This window comes from Microcaecilia unicolor, chromosome 11, assembly GCF_901765095.1.
Source record: "Microcaecilia unicolor chromosome 11, aMicUni1.1, whole genome shotgun sequence".
NCBI classification, from domain to species: domain Eukaryota; kingdom Metazoa; phylum Chordata; class Amphibia; order Gymnophiona; family Siphonopidae; genus Microcaecilia; species Microcaecilia unicolor.
Genome location: NC_044041.1, coordinates 191,002,783 through 191,018,142, shown reverse-complemented (window position 1 = coordinate 191,018,142; position 15,360 = coordinate 191,002,783). Strand labels below are relative to the sequence as shown.

Below are 15,360 nucleotides of genomic sequence, written 5' to 3'. Positions count from 1 at the left end.
ACACGAAAAGGACTTCTCACAGAATGGCTGCAGAAGAGGTTAAAGTTAAGGATATTAGTTACCTTTCTGACATTGTCCTCCTCTTCCTGGCGTTTCTCATAGTGTGAGAAGTCATCAAAGATAGAGGTGGTGTGCTTGTAGCTGGCGATTATTTTCAACACCTGCTTGGCTTTTTCCAGAGGCACCTCCTGAGTGTCCCTGGAGTTGGTCACCGGTTTGTTCTCGTTGTTCTCTAGGCGGATGTGTCGCAGCTGACTGTTGGGAACGTCTTTCACAAAAATCCACCTGACATCGAAACGTCCCTTCCATTTGTCCTGGGACCACACACCGGCACACGTGTTGTAGTCCACGGCAGATTTCATTTCCGCCACCCCGCAGAAGTGACCACTGCCATTGACACTGAACAGTAAATACACAGGACCCTTTCCGTTCATGGAGCGGTATGCCGCATCCAGTCTCTTGTTGCCATGCTCTGTGCTGCACCAGATGTTGTACTTAATAGAGCGGTGGATATCGTCCTCTGAATAGCTCTTGATTATGAAAACACGTCCGTGTTTTGGGTTCCAATCAAAATCTTTCGGGTTGTAGTTGTTAATGGACCTCAACTTCTCCAATACAGGGTGTGGTTCAGACGGAACAGAATTGGAACTGGGTTGAGACTGTCCCACCCCGTTACCATCCACACCATTCTGCCCAAACCCATTGCTACGGTTACGAGGTGCCACCCAACGTGTGGGCTGGGCCTGCTGCTGCTGCACTGGCAGCTGGGTTGGCTGTGGTGGTGCAGGGGGAAGCTGTTGCTGCTGCCCTGCAGAGACCTGTGAAACAGGTTGATTATTTATCTGCGGGCCAACTGCCTGCGGGGAAAGTTGAGTCGGTTGCTGGCCCACATTTTGAACTAAAGTATGTGGTGGGGCTTTAGCCACAGGCCCCTTATTATCCCAAGTTCCAATATCCATGTTATGTTTTATTGGCGGGGGCAGACTTGAGCCTGCAATACCATTCTTGGTCTTCAGCTTAGGCTGCTGCTTTGCTGGTTTGCTTGCAATATCTGCCCAAGATGCTTGCTTTGGAGGAGCAATGGTAGCTGGGGGCAAACTGCTGGATGCCACAATGTTACTGGTGATGGATCCACTACCAACTGCAGAACCAACACCTTTTGGGACATTGTTGGATACATCAGTGCTCCCCAGTTTAAGTGCTGCCATTCCCTGATCAATGGTATTCATCCCAGGAGCCTTGTTGAGACTTTCACTGGCAAAGGCAGACTGTCCATCAAGCATGGCTCCACCCAGTGAGCTAGGAGCATATGCATAATTGCTGCTATATCCAGAGTTTTGGGTGGACTGTCCCTGAGAACTGTTAGGTCCCCAGGCTGAAAAGTCAATCCCACTCGGAAAGAAGTTGAAGCCATGCTGGCTAAGAAAAGGAGTGCTGCCTAAGGTTCCAGGCTGACCAAACATTGCATCTGGGAGGAAATGAGGTTCACCATTGCTTAGCTGTCCATAAGAGGTTGTCAAGTAGGGCATAGGTGGGTCACCACCCGTAGACCAGGCAGCCTCACTTAAGTAGGAGAATCCAATGGATGGACTGTAGTAACTTGGCAAGTAGGAATCAGACATAGCAGTATATGCACTACTCTGCAAAGAGGAAAAAAACAAAACAAAAACAATCAATAATAAAATAACTACTGGTCTAGGGCCAAATTATATACTGTTCTCTCATCCAAAAATTCAAATATATTCAAACAGTGGATTGTGAACAACTTCATGAATTGAAATGCAAATTATCCCATGAAAAATCAAACATCTTTCAAAGGCAAAACCTTCCGGGGGAAAAAGCAGAAAACAAGCAGACATTTCAAAGAGACACTACCAAACAATTGATGTTCACTATTTATGAATGATCCCTGAATTACTGATGATTTTGATCTTCTCCTCACAGCAAAAGGTGGAACTGTAGCTGAAACAGTGAAAATGTTAATCTCTTGTGGGTTATCATCCCTGCTTACTACCGTACTTAAATTTGTCTAAATGACAAACTTATTTTTGTGCCCCAAAATGGAGAAAACTGTGTATAGAATGCTTCCTGGTTTTACTGTGTGCACACTCAGAATTAAGTCTTTCAAGCAAGCTACAGTCAATCCTCAAATGACATTTGCCAAGCACATATTTAAACCTACTAACCCCATGGCACACTGTGGTAACATTGTATAATAGGGGTTTCTCAACCCAGTCCTCGGGTCACACCTAGCCAGTCAGGTTTTCAGGATAGTCAATGAATATGCATGAGAAATTTGCATACAATGGAGGTACTGCATGCAAATTTCTGTCATACAGATTCATTGTGGGTATCCTGAAAACCTAACAGGCTAGGTGTGTCACGAGGACTGGGCTGAGAATCCCTGATCTAGAATGAAGCAACTCAAGATCAGTGTTTTCCAAGTCCGGTCCTGGATTACCCCTTGCCAGTCGAGTTTTCAGGATATCCACAATGAATATGCATGAAAGATCTGCATATAACGGAGGCAGGGTATACAAATCAAGTTCATGAATATTCACTGTGGACATCCTGAAAACCTGACTGGCAAAGGGTACTCAAGGACTGGACTTGGGAAATACTACCCCTTTATTCACCTATTGATCTGTGCTTCTGGATACTACACAATAGATCATATCCACCATACCTACAGCATCCAACTTTCTTTTATATTCTGGAAATGCACTCTAATATCCTTTGCTGAAAAGCATTTGGACTCAGGTGTACCACATCCAGATGTTCTGGTCTTCTCGGAAGATGTTTGGTTTTTTTTTGCTATAATGCAGAAACAATGTGCTTTATTAGTGGTCTCCTAGATTCATGAACTGAAGCTGCCAGGAACTTCTAGCAATAAGATCTGCTACAACTGGCCTCTAGAAAATATCCCAAATGGGAATATTGGTATTTGATTTGGCCCTGAATAGTAATTTAAATTTGAATACAAATAATGTAGGGCTTTACTGTGCTAAATCCTACTGAAATAAAACACTTGATCTCTGATTTCACATTGTTTCTGTTATTTATGTTAAAGCCCATGGGTGGTCTCAATCATCATACAATAGTGACACCTACTGGTCAGACCTAGGGTGTATGCATACCAGTTTATGGAAGCAGTCATGATCTATAGCCCTGGTGAAAAAACTGTTGTTGAAATCACCAAAGTAAAACAGAAAGAAAAAGACGCCTAAAATACAGGCACACAGGAAGATCCTAGTTAGCTGTAAATGATAACTCTTGTCACTAAAGATTTAGACAAGGCAGATTTGAGGAACGGGGTTAATAGCCAAGTGAAAAACAGGGAAAAATAAAGATCTGATATGCCACCTTGAATTTTTCTATGACTCAGCAAATTCTGGCAAAATCCAAAAAGGGATCAAGTCAATAAACCAGCACAACAAAGGGGTTTTGCCACACTGAAAACTGCGGTAGGCATAAGGAAAGCACAAGAAAACCTGCTTCATGTGTTTAACTTAACACTAATCAATAACTCTCCGTGTACCACAGTGAAGTAGACTAGTGGTTAGAGCAGCAGACTATGAACCAGTGAGACTAGGATTCGAATCCCACTGACGCTCCTTGTGGCCTTGGGAAAACCAGTTAACCCTCCACTGCCTCAGGTACAACTTTAGATTGTAGACCCTCTGGAGACAGGAAATACCTACTGTATCTGAACGTTAGCTCACACCCTTCCAGTGGTAGAAAAGTTAAGAACGAGGTCCTTTTAAATAAAGTATGCTAACAGATTTAAGGGGGGGGGGGGGGGTCTTTTACAAAGGCACGGTAGTGTTTTTAGAATGTGCTAAACGCTAGACACACCCACAGGAATATATGGGTGTCTGAGAGGGTACTAAACACGCAAGCGCACCTTTGTAAAAGGCTCAGCGTGCACTTAGTTTTAGCATGTGCTCAAAACAATAGCACCCCTTTGTAAAAGGCCCCCTCCGCGTGCACTAACAATTAGCACAAGACATTCATAGGAATATAAAAGGATGTAACTTCTGCTGCAAACTCCTATTTAGGAGGCGGTGACAGCTCCCGGCAGTGCATGATGCTCCCTGATTATCAGCAGACAACACCGGCGCTAGCGCTGGAAATTTCACATGGGAGACCCAGAACTACTGCCGGGCTCCTGGGTGAGCCCGGTAGTAGGGCTGAATCACCACATGCCAAGCAGGCACAACCCCTACTGCCCCCTTTGGTAAAAGGGCCCCTTAACTTGTTGAATACAAAATGAGTCAACAAGCCACTACAGCAGAGGTTGATCAGTTATAGCTAAAGCACTGAGTTTGTGGTGTAATCCAGTGGTGTCTGGATTCAATGTTTCTTTTTTGCCCGTCTCTTAATGGGTTATTTCCTTTCGGAGGCTGAATATATTTTCTTTATTAAGCAACAACTATTTTCCTGTCAAGCTGGTCTTGCATAATTGTTAAAATTGCATAAACAAAAAAAATGGTAAGAGCAAAATAAACAAAACAAGAAAATACAACAGCAGCAAAAAGAGCAAGTAAACAGAACCTCTCTCTCTCCTGGCTCCTAAAAAATGACTCTCACTAATGACAAAGTTTTCTAAGCATATTCAAGATGTTTATAAACTACTACTGTAAAGTATCTCTGCTTACAGTGGGGTACACCACAGAACAACATTTTTATTCCTTACTTAACGGAATCTGAGGACAGAGACTTTGCTACTGGAAAAAAAAAAGCCGAATAGAAATGGTCACCTCCAGAACAGGAAACTGCGCCTCTCTCTCCCATTTTTATACCAGGATGTCAACACTTTTGTTACAATAATTAGGTGAGAAAAGAAGATGAGTCATGATAGGATCACTGTCAGTAAAAAGAAGAACTCTATTACCCAGTAACACCGTGTACAGAATAAATTATGCTTGGAAAAAATACATCTAACCTGGTATTTCCAAAGTTTCATTCTATTATCTGCCTCATTTCCTTCCTGCAAACACTAAAGGCCTAACTTTTGCCATGATAGAATATCATTAAAATATAATTGAACTCACTCACCTGTCGGGCCTGAGTGCTCAGGTATGGCTCAAAATCATCATCATTCAAGGAATCCTTCTGATGCACAGCCCCATTTTGTACTGAGAAGAAAATTGACAAGATTAGACAAACATATAGCTATTTTCCTCAAACACACAGAATTCGGAAAGGATGTGTGATCTTAGTAAATACAACAGTAGCAAAGTGAAACAGAGCATTTCAAATCTGTCAATCATATAAAATAAAAACTAAACACAACCCCCATGTCTGTGAAATGACTAATGAAAGCAAGAAAATACTCATGATGAAAATGCAATTTGGATTTACCTCTCATTACACAAAATCAAACACCTAAACCATTTTACAAGGCTGTATGTAGCTTGTTACAATCTTAGGGGGTCTTTTACTAAAGCTTAGCTCGAGTTATCTGCAGCAGGGCCCATAGCTCCAGCTAAGCTTTAGTAAAAGACCCCCTCAAATTCACTTGCTCCTAAGAACACAGAAATAGTAATAAGAAAAATATAATGGAATCTCTTACAGATTCTTTCAGGACCAGCTTTAGGGGGAGCAAACAAGACAATTACCTGGGGCCCCAATGTCTGCTTAAATTTGAAGGTGATACAGCCTACTGGCAGGCTTTGGGGCACCCTTTCAAATTTTTGCCCTGGTCCCCAATATGTCTAAAAGTAGCCCTGGTGTGTGGACAGGGATAAGACATTTTGTTGTATAGATAACTTTAGACAGAGTTAAACATCTGGATTTTCCCATTCAATCTTGTGCTTCCAAAACATTGGAGAAAAATTAAGCACATGATGGACTAGATAAAAACCTCCATTCACTGTTTATTGTGTAGTTGAAATGCCTCAATCCACTCCAAAGCAAAGGAAAATATCACTTTTTCAGTATTCAACTGGTGGGTGAAGTGACAAGTGCTACACACTGCCATACAGAAGACCTGAGTAATTCCTAAGCCAGTGCTGGAGTACTGGGGAGAATGTCCCATTCATTACACCACAGTGACACTTAGTGGCCTAACTCTGGGGTCCTTTTACTAAGCTGCGGTAAAAGGGGGCCTGCGCTAGCATCAGCGTGTGTTTTTGACACACGCCGAGGCCCCCTTTAACCGCAGAGGGTAAAAGGCTGTCTTTCTCACAAAATAAAAATGGCAGTGAAGTAGCCATTTCAGGAGGGGAGAGGGCGGAAACACCGCCAGGCTCCTGCAGTAGGCCAGTGGTAGTTCCAGATTGGTGCGCAGCAACCCTGTAGTAAAAGGGCCCCATGTTAGCTGGGTTTTGGAGGTTAGGCTCCATGTTAGCTGGGTTCTGGAGGAGATTGTGACTTACTGCTATGAAAGTTATTAGCCATATGCCACAACAGCTTTGGAAGGGGGCCTATAAATACACGGGGGGGGGGGGGGGTGGTAATCCCTGGACTGCTGTGAAGGTTCATGGCATCACGGACTGTTTCCAAGTAGAAGGAATGGGGGAAAAATCCTCTTATGTACCCCTCCAACAAAAAAAAATAAATAGTTCTTTTAAGTATGATTTGTTTCATTCTGGAAAAGTTGACTCAGGTTTAATTTTTTTTTTTTAAAGAAAGTTACAGCATTAAAAAGCTGGAGTCATTCAGAAGGTTTGTACCTTAGCGCTATGCAGCCAATTTTGACTTTGGCAAAAGCAAGTTTACTGTGAACTCTGAAAAATATATACATAGATTTACAGCAAAAAGAACACACATCAAAAAAATATTCAAATGTGTCATGTGTGGCCCTAACCCCAACCTAACCAGGAAAATTGGCACTTCTATGCCTAGGATTATTTTAAAATTATACTACTACTACTTAGCATTTTTATAGCGCTACAAAGCTTACGCAGCGCTGCACAAACCTACAAGACTGGGCAGAAAAGTGTGGTTTCAAAAGTTAAGGAGTTTCTTACTTATACACCCGTTTTCCTTTATTAATATGGAAGAAAACAAATTAAAAAAAAAAAAAAACCTTACCAGCTCTCTCAACAAGTAAATATTTTCCCAGCTACTTTCTCTCTGCATCAAAATAAAAAAAATAATTTGGGAGTAACCTGTTTTTACTTCCTCTAGATTCCCACTTATATTAATATAAATTAATGTTAAGCGTTACAGCATAGCTTCTGTCTCTTTTAAAAGACCTTAAACACTGTCTTATTTTATCTTCAATTTTAAAATATTTGAGCTGTTTCCCAACATCTCTAGGTTAAAAACGTAAGTTTCAAGAAAACAGATTCCCTCTATTAATTATAAAACGTAAAGCTGATCTTCACTGCCGCTTATGATCAACTTACACAAGAGGAGGCTGAAAGGTGGTGGTAAAAAAAAAAAAAAAGATACAAGATTTCCCACGATCTATTACAAAAAAAAAAAGAGGCTGGTTGCTCCTCCCATAAAAAAATAAACCTGGAGAATTATATACTTCAAGAAGCTACTTTAGCTGTTCCTCCTCTTCTGCTTTAATATAACGACCCTAATCTCGCCTTCCAAAAAGTCCTTTTCTGGTCAAGGCTGACGAAAAGAAGCAGAAAAGCCCACGTCGCTGGCCTGGATTTCCCCCTGTCACCGGACAAGGCCCCATTCACTTCTCCCCAGCCTCCACCTCCTCGTGGCCGGGCGCCCGGACAATTGGAAGCAGAAAAGCAGGCGGCCGAGGCCTGACTCCTCCTGGCGGCGCCAGACACATGGGAAGGGAAGGAGAAAGCCAGCAAAAGAGGCGCATTCAACACTCAACTCTTACCTTTGTTTCCTTGGCCTTTCGGTCTCTGCGGCGAGTCGGTCAAAGCCAGATCCACCATGACGGGAAAGAAGAAACGAGAGAGAAAAACAAAACCAGAGAGAAAGTTAGCGACTGCGGGGAAAGAGGAGGCGGCCAGGCCGGATCAATGCGTTGAGGCCTAGCGCGGCTCCTTCCTCCTCCTCCTCCCTCCCCTCACACAAAGCCAGAGGCCGGGGGTCCGACCTACCTGTTCCAGGAGGCTGCTGGCTGACATGGCGCTTCTGTCTCCGGCTCTCCGGGGTTGGGGGAGGGAGATGGTGTTTTGGCGGCGGTGCGGAAGAGGAGGAGGGATCCGGATTGGCTGCTCCGTACAGGGCCCGGTCGGGAACGGTGGAGGCCGCTGTGAGGGGCGAAGGGGGAGGGAAGTGGGACGGGGAGCGCGAGGCCGCTTCGGTGGTGGCTGTTGACGCGGGCGGCTCCGGCTTTTGCGGTTGGTGGTGCTGGTCGGGAGGAGGCGGGCGGTCGGTGGTCGCGCTCGGCGAGGAAGAACAGGCGGCGCTCTAGCTCCTCTTTCTCTCTCTCTCGCTCGCTCGCTGTCTGCGGCGCGTGCACGCACAGGCTCGTCAAGATGGAAGGCAGGCGCGCGTTCGCGCACTCCAGAGGGCGGGGAGGGTGGGAAAGCCTCGTCGGTGCGTCGGCTGACTGAAGAGGGTGACGCACGTGCCACTGCCGCGTTCGCTGGGAAGCGGAGGTAGGCAGATGTTACCATAGAGACGACTCGGATTTTTCCCCCCCCCCCCCCTCTTTCGTTGGAGTCGATGCTTCGTCTTCAAGTCCGAGGCGGGGGGGTAGGGCGGCAGCGACCCCCCCCTGCAGGAGAGGAGGGGAAACTGCGGGTACCTGTTAAACAAAGGCTGGGAAAGTTTTGTCTTCTTCTGAGGCGCCTTAGTAGGCTAAAGAAGGGTAGCGGATTTTCTTTTATATATATATATATATATATATCATATTTTTATTGTTTTGAATTAACAATACAATTCTTCATCAATAAAACTGAGCTGACAATACAATATATATCTTTAAAAAAACACAAACCAAAAAATAATAATAAGCATAAAATTAATCTAAGGGCCCTGTTTACAAAGGCGCGCTAAAAATTAGCACACGCTTTGTAGATGCCCATAGGCATCTGCACAGTTAGCGCGCCAACCAGAGCTCTAAATAAGGACCTAGGGCTTTCCAGATTCGCACTTTTCTAGATTTGGGTAAATTATTAGTCAAATAACTATGTTCATACTTTTCACACAATATAATCCAGTTCCACCAGATGTAAATAGAAAGATTATAATTGAAGTGGATTTCCTTTGATTTTCACATGGAAGGAAGATAGATACATTTGAATCATTTGCAAAGCCTGTTAGATATAGGCAGCGATACATAACAGTCCAAGTTCCATGACATTTACAGTCTAATTGGGAAGCAAACTTGGTGCTGTGATGATAAGTAAAAAAAAAAAAAGTTACCTAGTGTAAGAGGGCCACAAGTGGCAACTGCCTTTGATTTTTTTTTTTTTTATTGCCAAATATTTAAGGTATAATAATGACACAGATTGCAAACAGCCTGCTTAATAACTCAAAAATGTTTAAAAAAACAACATATACCTCAAACAGTGCTTAGGGTCCTATGTAGCATATCTTTTATGTTAACATTGCACTATCATGCTCATCCTTTTTTTATATCTAAAAAAAATGCTCAAAAACGAGTGATCCTATTTGTTGTGTTGGATTTATCCATCCATGGATGCTTATGGATGCATATCTATACTTGTAGATATGCATGCACAGCCTGACCAATGAGACCACAGTTAAGAAGTCATACGTGCTAGATATCAGGCAGGCAAGAGCCTGGAAGAATGTGAACAGCAGCAGCAGGAGTCCTTGCCACAGGTACCAGAAATAGCACACAATTATTTTACTGTGCTAAGTAAATTCAAAAACATTCTGGTCACAGTGCACGCCTCAATTTTGATTAGTGTTTGATGTTTATATTTTGTCCCAAACCAGCAAGTTATAACAACAGTAATACAATGGATGACAGCAGATAAAGACCAACGTGGCCCATCCAGTCAACCCAGTAAAGTGGTTAGGGATGTGCCTACAGCACAGTACAAATAATTTTTTCCATGCCTTTGTTTTTAGGTTGTACCTGTGGCTGGCATTCGGTGCAGGTTACTCCTCTCATACTCTTTTAGGATTGTACCTGCTGTGTAGGTCCTTTTTAACCGTTGAGTACATTCATCCCTTCTATTTTGTGCATTCAAATCTTGCCTGTTGAATTTGCTAGGGTGCAGGGCTTTTTATTTGAGGGGGTACTGAGTACCAGCACCTTTTCCATTGTCTACTACAATTGACCCATGGACCTCAAGTTTTAATGAAAGAGCTCAGGCTCTACACACCAATTCTGCCTTGTCATAGATTCTAAGACTGGTTGCAGGGGGCCCTGCTATTGTAGGGTGGGTCCCTCAGTGATCACCCCACACTTGAAGGGTGGCCTGGCATTTGAGTACCGGCACCTTTTTTGTGAGAAAAATTACACTGCTAGGGTGGAATTAGAGAGTCTTGCAGTAAGGAAAGAATAGATTAATTTTACAAGTATGCAATATTCCATTGTATATTTTTCCTGTTTAGAACAGCATTGGTCATAAAGAATACGAGTATTTTATTTATTTATATTTTATTTATCACCTTTTTGAAGGAATTCACTTGGGCCCTTTTACTAAGCAGGGCTAACACACAGGTAGCGCATACCAAATTGCTTCTACCGCAGGGGGAGCGCGGGCACCCTGCAGTAGTTTCGAAGTTGGTGCGTGCTGGTTCCCACAGTAGAAAATACGTTTCTACTTTCTATCACGGGGGCGTTCCTGGCGGTGATCGGCAGTGCGCTTACATTGGCGTGCACTGCCTGACCATCATCGCTAGGTCAATAGGTAAGAGCAGTAAGAGGTCAGGCAGTAAATGGCCGTGTGCTGCTTTTAATTCTAGTGCACGGCCTTTACTGCCCCATTAAAAAAATGCCTTTTTTTCCCAGCTGTGGTAAAAAAATGGCCCATTGTGCACCAAAAACACACACCCACACTACCACAGGCCACTTTATTTATTTATTTATTTATGTGCTACATTTGTACCCCACATTTTCCCACCTATTTGCAGGCTCAATGTGGCTTACATTATATTGCAAAAGATATAGTTATGAACAGAGTAAGAGGTTTGTTCTAAATTAACATATTACTATGTAAGAATTAAGGAAGATATGTCTGTGGAATAATTTACATAACACATAATGAAAAAGAAAAAAATATGATAATATTTATTTCTTTATTTTATTGCATTTGTATCCCACATTTTCCCACCTTTTTGCGGGCTCAGTGTGGCTTACAACAAGTTGTGAGTGATAGAAATACAATTTGTTATTACTCGGTTATGGATTACATTGTGAGGAGTTATGGCTAATATAATCAGTTTAGAGGGATTCGTAGGTGGTTGGTTTAGATATAGAATAATCAAGTTCTAAGGAGGATTCTTAGTGTAAGTTTTTTCAAACAAGTGTGTTTTTAGTAATTTCCTGAAGTTTGTTAAGTTACGAGTTATTTTTATAGTGTTTGGTAGTTTGTTCCATGCTTTTGTGCAAAGTTATGTGAAGGTAGATGCTGCTACTACTACTACTACTACTTAGCATTTCTATAGCGCTGCTAGGGTTACGCAGCGCTGTACAAGTTTAAACATGGGGAAGGACAGTCCCTGCTCGAGAGAGCTTACAATCTAAAGGTAACAAACTATGTAGTCAGTGTAGGTATCATGAATGGGGAGGGTGGTTAGGCGCCAAAAGCAAGGGAAAAGAGATGGGCTTTGAGTAAGGACTTGAAAATGGGCAGGGAGGGCGCATGGCGTATGGGCTCGGGAAGTCTGTTCCAGGCATAAGGTGATGCGAGGCAGAAGGGGCGTAGTCTGGAGTTAGCGGTGGTGGAGAAGGGTACAGATAGGAGTGATTTGTCCTGAGAGCGGAGGTTATGGGTGGGAACATACGGGGAGAGGAGGGTAGAGAGGTAATGGGGGGCTGCAGATTGAGTGCACTTGAAGGTCAATAGGAGAAGCTTGAACTGTATACGGTAGCGGATCGGGAGCCAGTGAAGCGACTTGAGGAGAGGGGTGATATGAGAGTAACGGTTCACGCGGTAGATAAGACGTGCAGCGGAATTTTGGACAGATTGAAGGGGGGATAGATGCATGTATTGATTTGTATTTGAGTCCTCTACAATTAGGGTAGTGGAGGTTCAGGAAGGTATGCGACGAACTGTTGATGTTTCGTGCCGGTAAGTCAATTAGGTCTGACATGTATGAAGGAGCTTCTCCGTGGATGATTTTATGGGTCAAGGTGCAAATTTTGAAGGCAATACGATCCTTTAGTGGAAGCCAATGCAAATTTTCTCTAAGGGGTTTGAAGCTCTCATATTTCGCCTTACCGAATATGAGTCTAGCTGCGGTATTCTGTGCAGTCTGAAGTTTCTTAATAGTTTTTTCCTTGCATCCTACGAAAATGGAGTTACAATAATCCAGGTGGCTTAGTAAAAGGACTCCTCAAGGCGGTGTACAGCAAGAATAAGTCAGTCATAAACAATAGACAATCACAGCAGTAAAAATATTCATATAACAAAGTATGTAAACAATCTAATATAATAATTCGCACCTCCAACGTTCTGAAGCTGACTCCATGGCAGTGTGGCAGTGAAGCCATGTAGGGTTCGTAATCGCACTCCCGATCACTGCCCCACCCTCGAGGGAACTCTGTACAGTTGCCAGGGAAAGAAACGCGATGTCAGAAGGAGAAGGGACCAACCACAGGAAATGAGGGCGGGACCAGAGGAACAGCTGAAACCACAGCCTGTCTGAAGCGGCGTTTGTACTTGCTGCACTTCAGTGTTGGCGGCCGAGCAGGACGTAAAACTTTTTAAACAGCACACGTCTTGCACTTGCAGGCCACAGACACAGAGGGAGGGAGGTGCTGGGCGGCAGAAATTGGAGGAGAGGGGGGCGTGGATAGAGGGCGGGGTCCTGAGACGAGAGGGGGGAGGGGTGGGGTCCTGAGACAAGAGGGGGAGGGGGTCCTGAGATGGGAGGGGGGAGGGAGAAGAGGGGGTGGGGAGGGAGTGATGGGGAGTGGGGGGAGGGGAGGAGGAGGGGAGAAGAGGGGGTGGGGAGGGAGTGATGGGGAGTGGGGGGAGGGGAGGAGGAGGGGAGAACAGGAGGGGGAGGGGGCCCTGGAACCTTGCTAGCGCCCGTTTCCTTTCTGTTCGAAACGGGCCTCTTTTACTAGTATATAGTAAAACATTTTAATAGACAGCATAGGGTGTAAGCAAAGATGGAATATATAGATACAAAAGATAGAGTAACAGAAAATTAGGGGGCTAATTTAAGAAAGTTGCATATTAAGGGGTCCTTTTACTAAGGTGCGCTAATGGAATTAGCACACGCTAAATGATAAGATGCCCATTATATTCCTATGGGCATCTTACCATTTAGCACACTAATAGCTCATGCTAAATTTGTTAACGCACCTTAGTAAAAGGATCCTGTTTAAAAGGAATGGATCCAAAGAAGCGTAGCAGTGATTAATTGGGAAGCAAAGCTAGTGCTGGGCAGACGTCTGTGATCTGTTCCCTGATTGTGGCTGGGCACAGATTTGGATGGGCTGGACTCGGAGTGGGGCTTTGATGACAACTTCAGACGTTTTAGAACAAGGACAGTGCCAGGCATACTTCTACGGTCTATGCCGCAAGGACAAATGAAGATCAGGTATACATATGTAGTATCACATCATACCTTATGCTATGAGTTTTGTGTTGTTGGGCAGACTGGATGGACCGTGCAGGTCTTTATCTGCTGTCATCTACTATGTTACTGTCAGGCTCATTTTCGAAAGAGATGGACGTCCAAAAAGCGACATAAATCGGCACTTAGACATCCATCTCAGAGATGTCCAAATCGGTATAATCGAAACCCGATTTTGGACATCTTTCTCTGCAGTCTGTCGCAAGGACGTCCAAATCTCAAGGGGACGTATCGGAGGCATGGTCGAGGCAGGACTTGGGCGTTCCTAAGACTTGGACGTCTTTGAGCCATAATGGAAAAAAGCAAAGACGTCCAGGACTAAAACTTGGTCGTTTTCACGCAGACCTGTTTTTATTACGAATAAGGCACAAAAAGGTGCCTGAAATGGCCAGATGACCACTGGAGGGAATCAGAGATGACCTCCCATTACTCCCTCCCTACCTGTTACATTTGTGGAGGAAACAGCGAGCCCTTCAAAACCCACCAACAACCCTCTGTACCCACATATAGGTGCACCCCTTCACCCGTAAGGGCTATGGTAATGGTGTACAGTTGGGGGTACTAGGTTTTGGGGGGGTGGGCTCAACAGACAACGGAGCAGTGTTCCTGGGAGCAGTTTATGAAGTCCACTGCAGTGCCCCTTAGGGTGTTTGATTGCTGTCCTGGCATGTGAGGGGGATCAGTGTACTCAAAATACTGGCTCCTCCCACATCCAAAGGGCGTTTTAGACTTGGACGTCTTTGGTTTCGAAAATGGCTGAAAATCAAAGGACATCCAAATCCAAGGACGTCCAAGGTATTTTCAAACACAAAGATGGGACGTCCATCTTCTTTCGAAAATGGCCTTTTCCCCGCCTCCGAATTTGGGCGTTCTACAAAAGATGTCTAAATTCCAACTTAGACGTTTCTTTCGAAAATGCCCCTCTATGTATGTTATGATGCCTAAGTCTGATGCTTTTTAGTCAGATATTCAGATTACGTGGGTAGGATAGGACCACGAATCAGGACTGAGGTTACTGCTGCATCACTGAGGGGGGCAGAAGAGCAACTATTGAAATATGCAGAAGTTCCGCAGATCAGAACTGGGATGCACTGGCAGAGCTATGGGAGGGCACAGTACTGGAATAGCTATGTTTGCAAATCAAAGGCATTCAGTGATAGGGCTGCAAGAGGCATAAATCTTTGGAATAGCAGGAGGTGCTATGGAGCAATAGAGGCAGACCCTAGTCCGGTTAGGATTGAAACATGTACAGAAAGCTGCTACAGTTTAGTACTGAGGTGCATTCAGAACAGATACCCTAAAGAAAAATTGCATAGCTTTTTATCTGTGCTCAATATTCATGCAAGCTCCATTATTAACCCCCCCCCCCCCCCCAAATCCCACAATATCCTTACCAGCTGCTAGAAAAAATATATCTTCTACATAGATGGATACAGATGGAGAGATCCCCACTTCATATACAGGTCATGTAAACTTTTTGTTGAGCATAGATTTTAAAAAATGTGGTGTTGCCTTACTCAGCTGCTCAGCTATAATGCTGTCTCCCCTCAGGAAGCAGAAAACCTACCATTATATTGTTCAGCTGCATAATAATCTTATCTCAACTGTTCTACACATGGTATTTTCTTAAGGTGTATGAGCTCCAGCGCTTAGCTACACCCACAGAACATTTCACCTTATCTGTTTTCTGTTTTAAGT

At 43.9% G+C, this 15,360-nt stretch overlaps 1 protein-coding gene across 1 annotated transcript in view; it reads right to left on the bottom strand.

Annotated features, from left to right (window-relative positions):
* YTHDF2 (YTH N6-methyladenosine RNA binding protein 2) overlaps positions 1-8,393 on the bottom strand; it is a 37,378-nt gene extending 28,985 nt beyond the window's left edge. Inside the window, exons 1-4 of the mRNA XM_030218647.1 lie at positions 8,028-8,393; positions 7,802-7,826; positions 5,059-5,138; positions 63-1,640 (exon numbers count right to left, since the gene is read on the bottom strand). Coding sequence (XP_030074507.1) covers positions 63-1,640; positions 5,059-5,138; positions 7,802-7,826; positions 8,028-8,054 — 1,710 coding nt within the window. The 5' untranslated portion in view covers positions 8,055-8,393. The remainder of the gene's footprint in view (positions 1-62; positions 1,641-5,058; positions 5,139-7,801; positions 7,827-8,027) is intronic.
* Between the last annotated feature and the right edge of the window lie 6,967 nt (positions 8,394-15,360).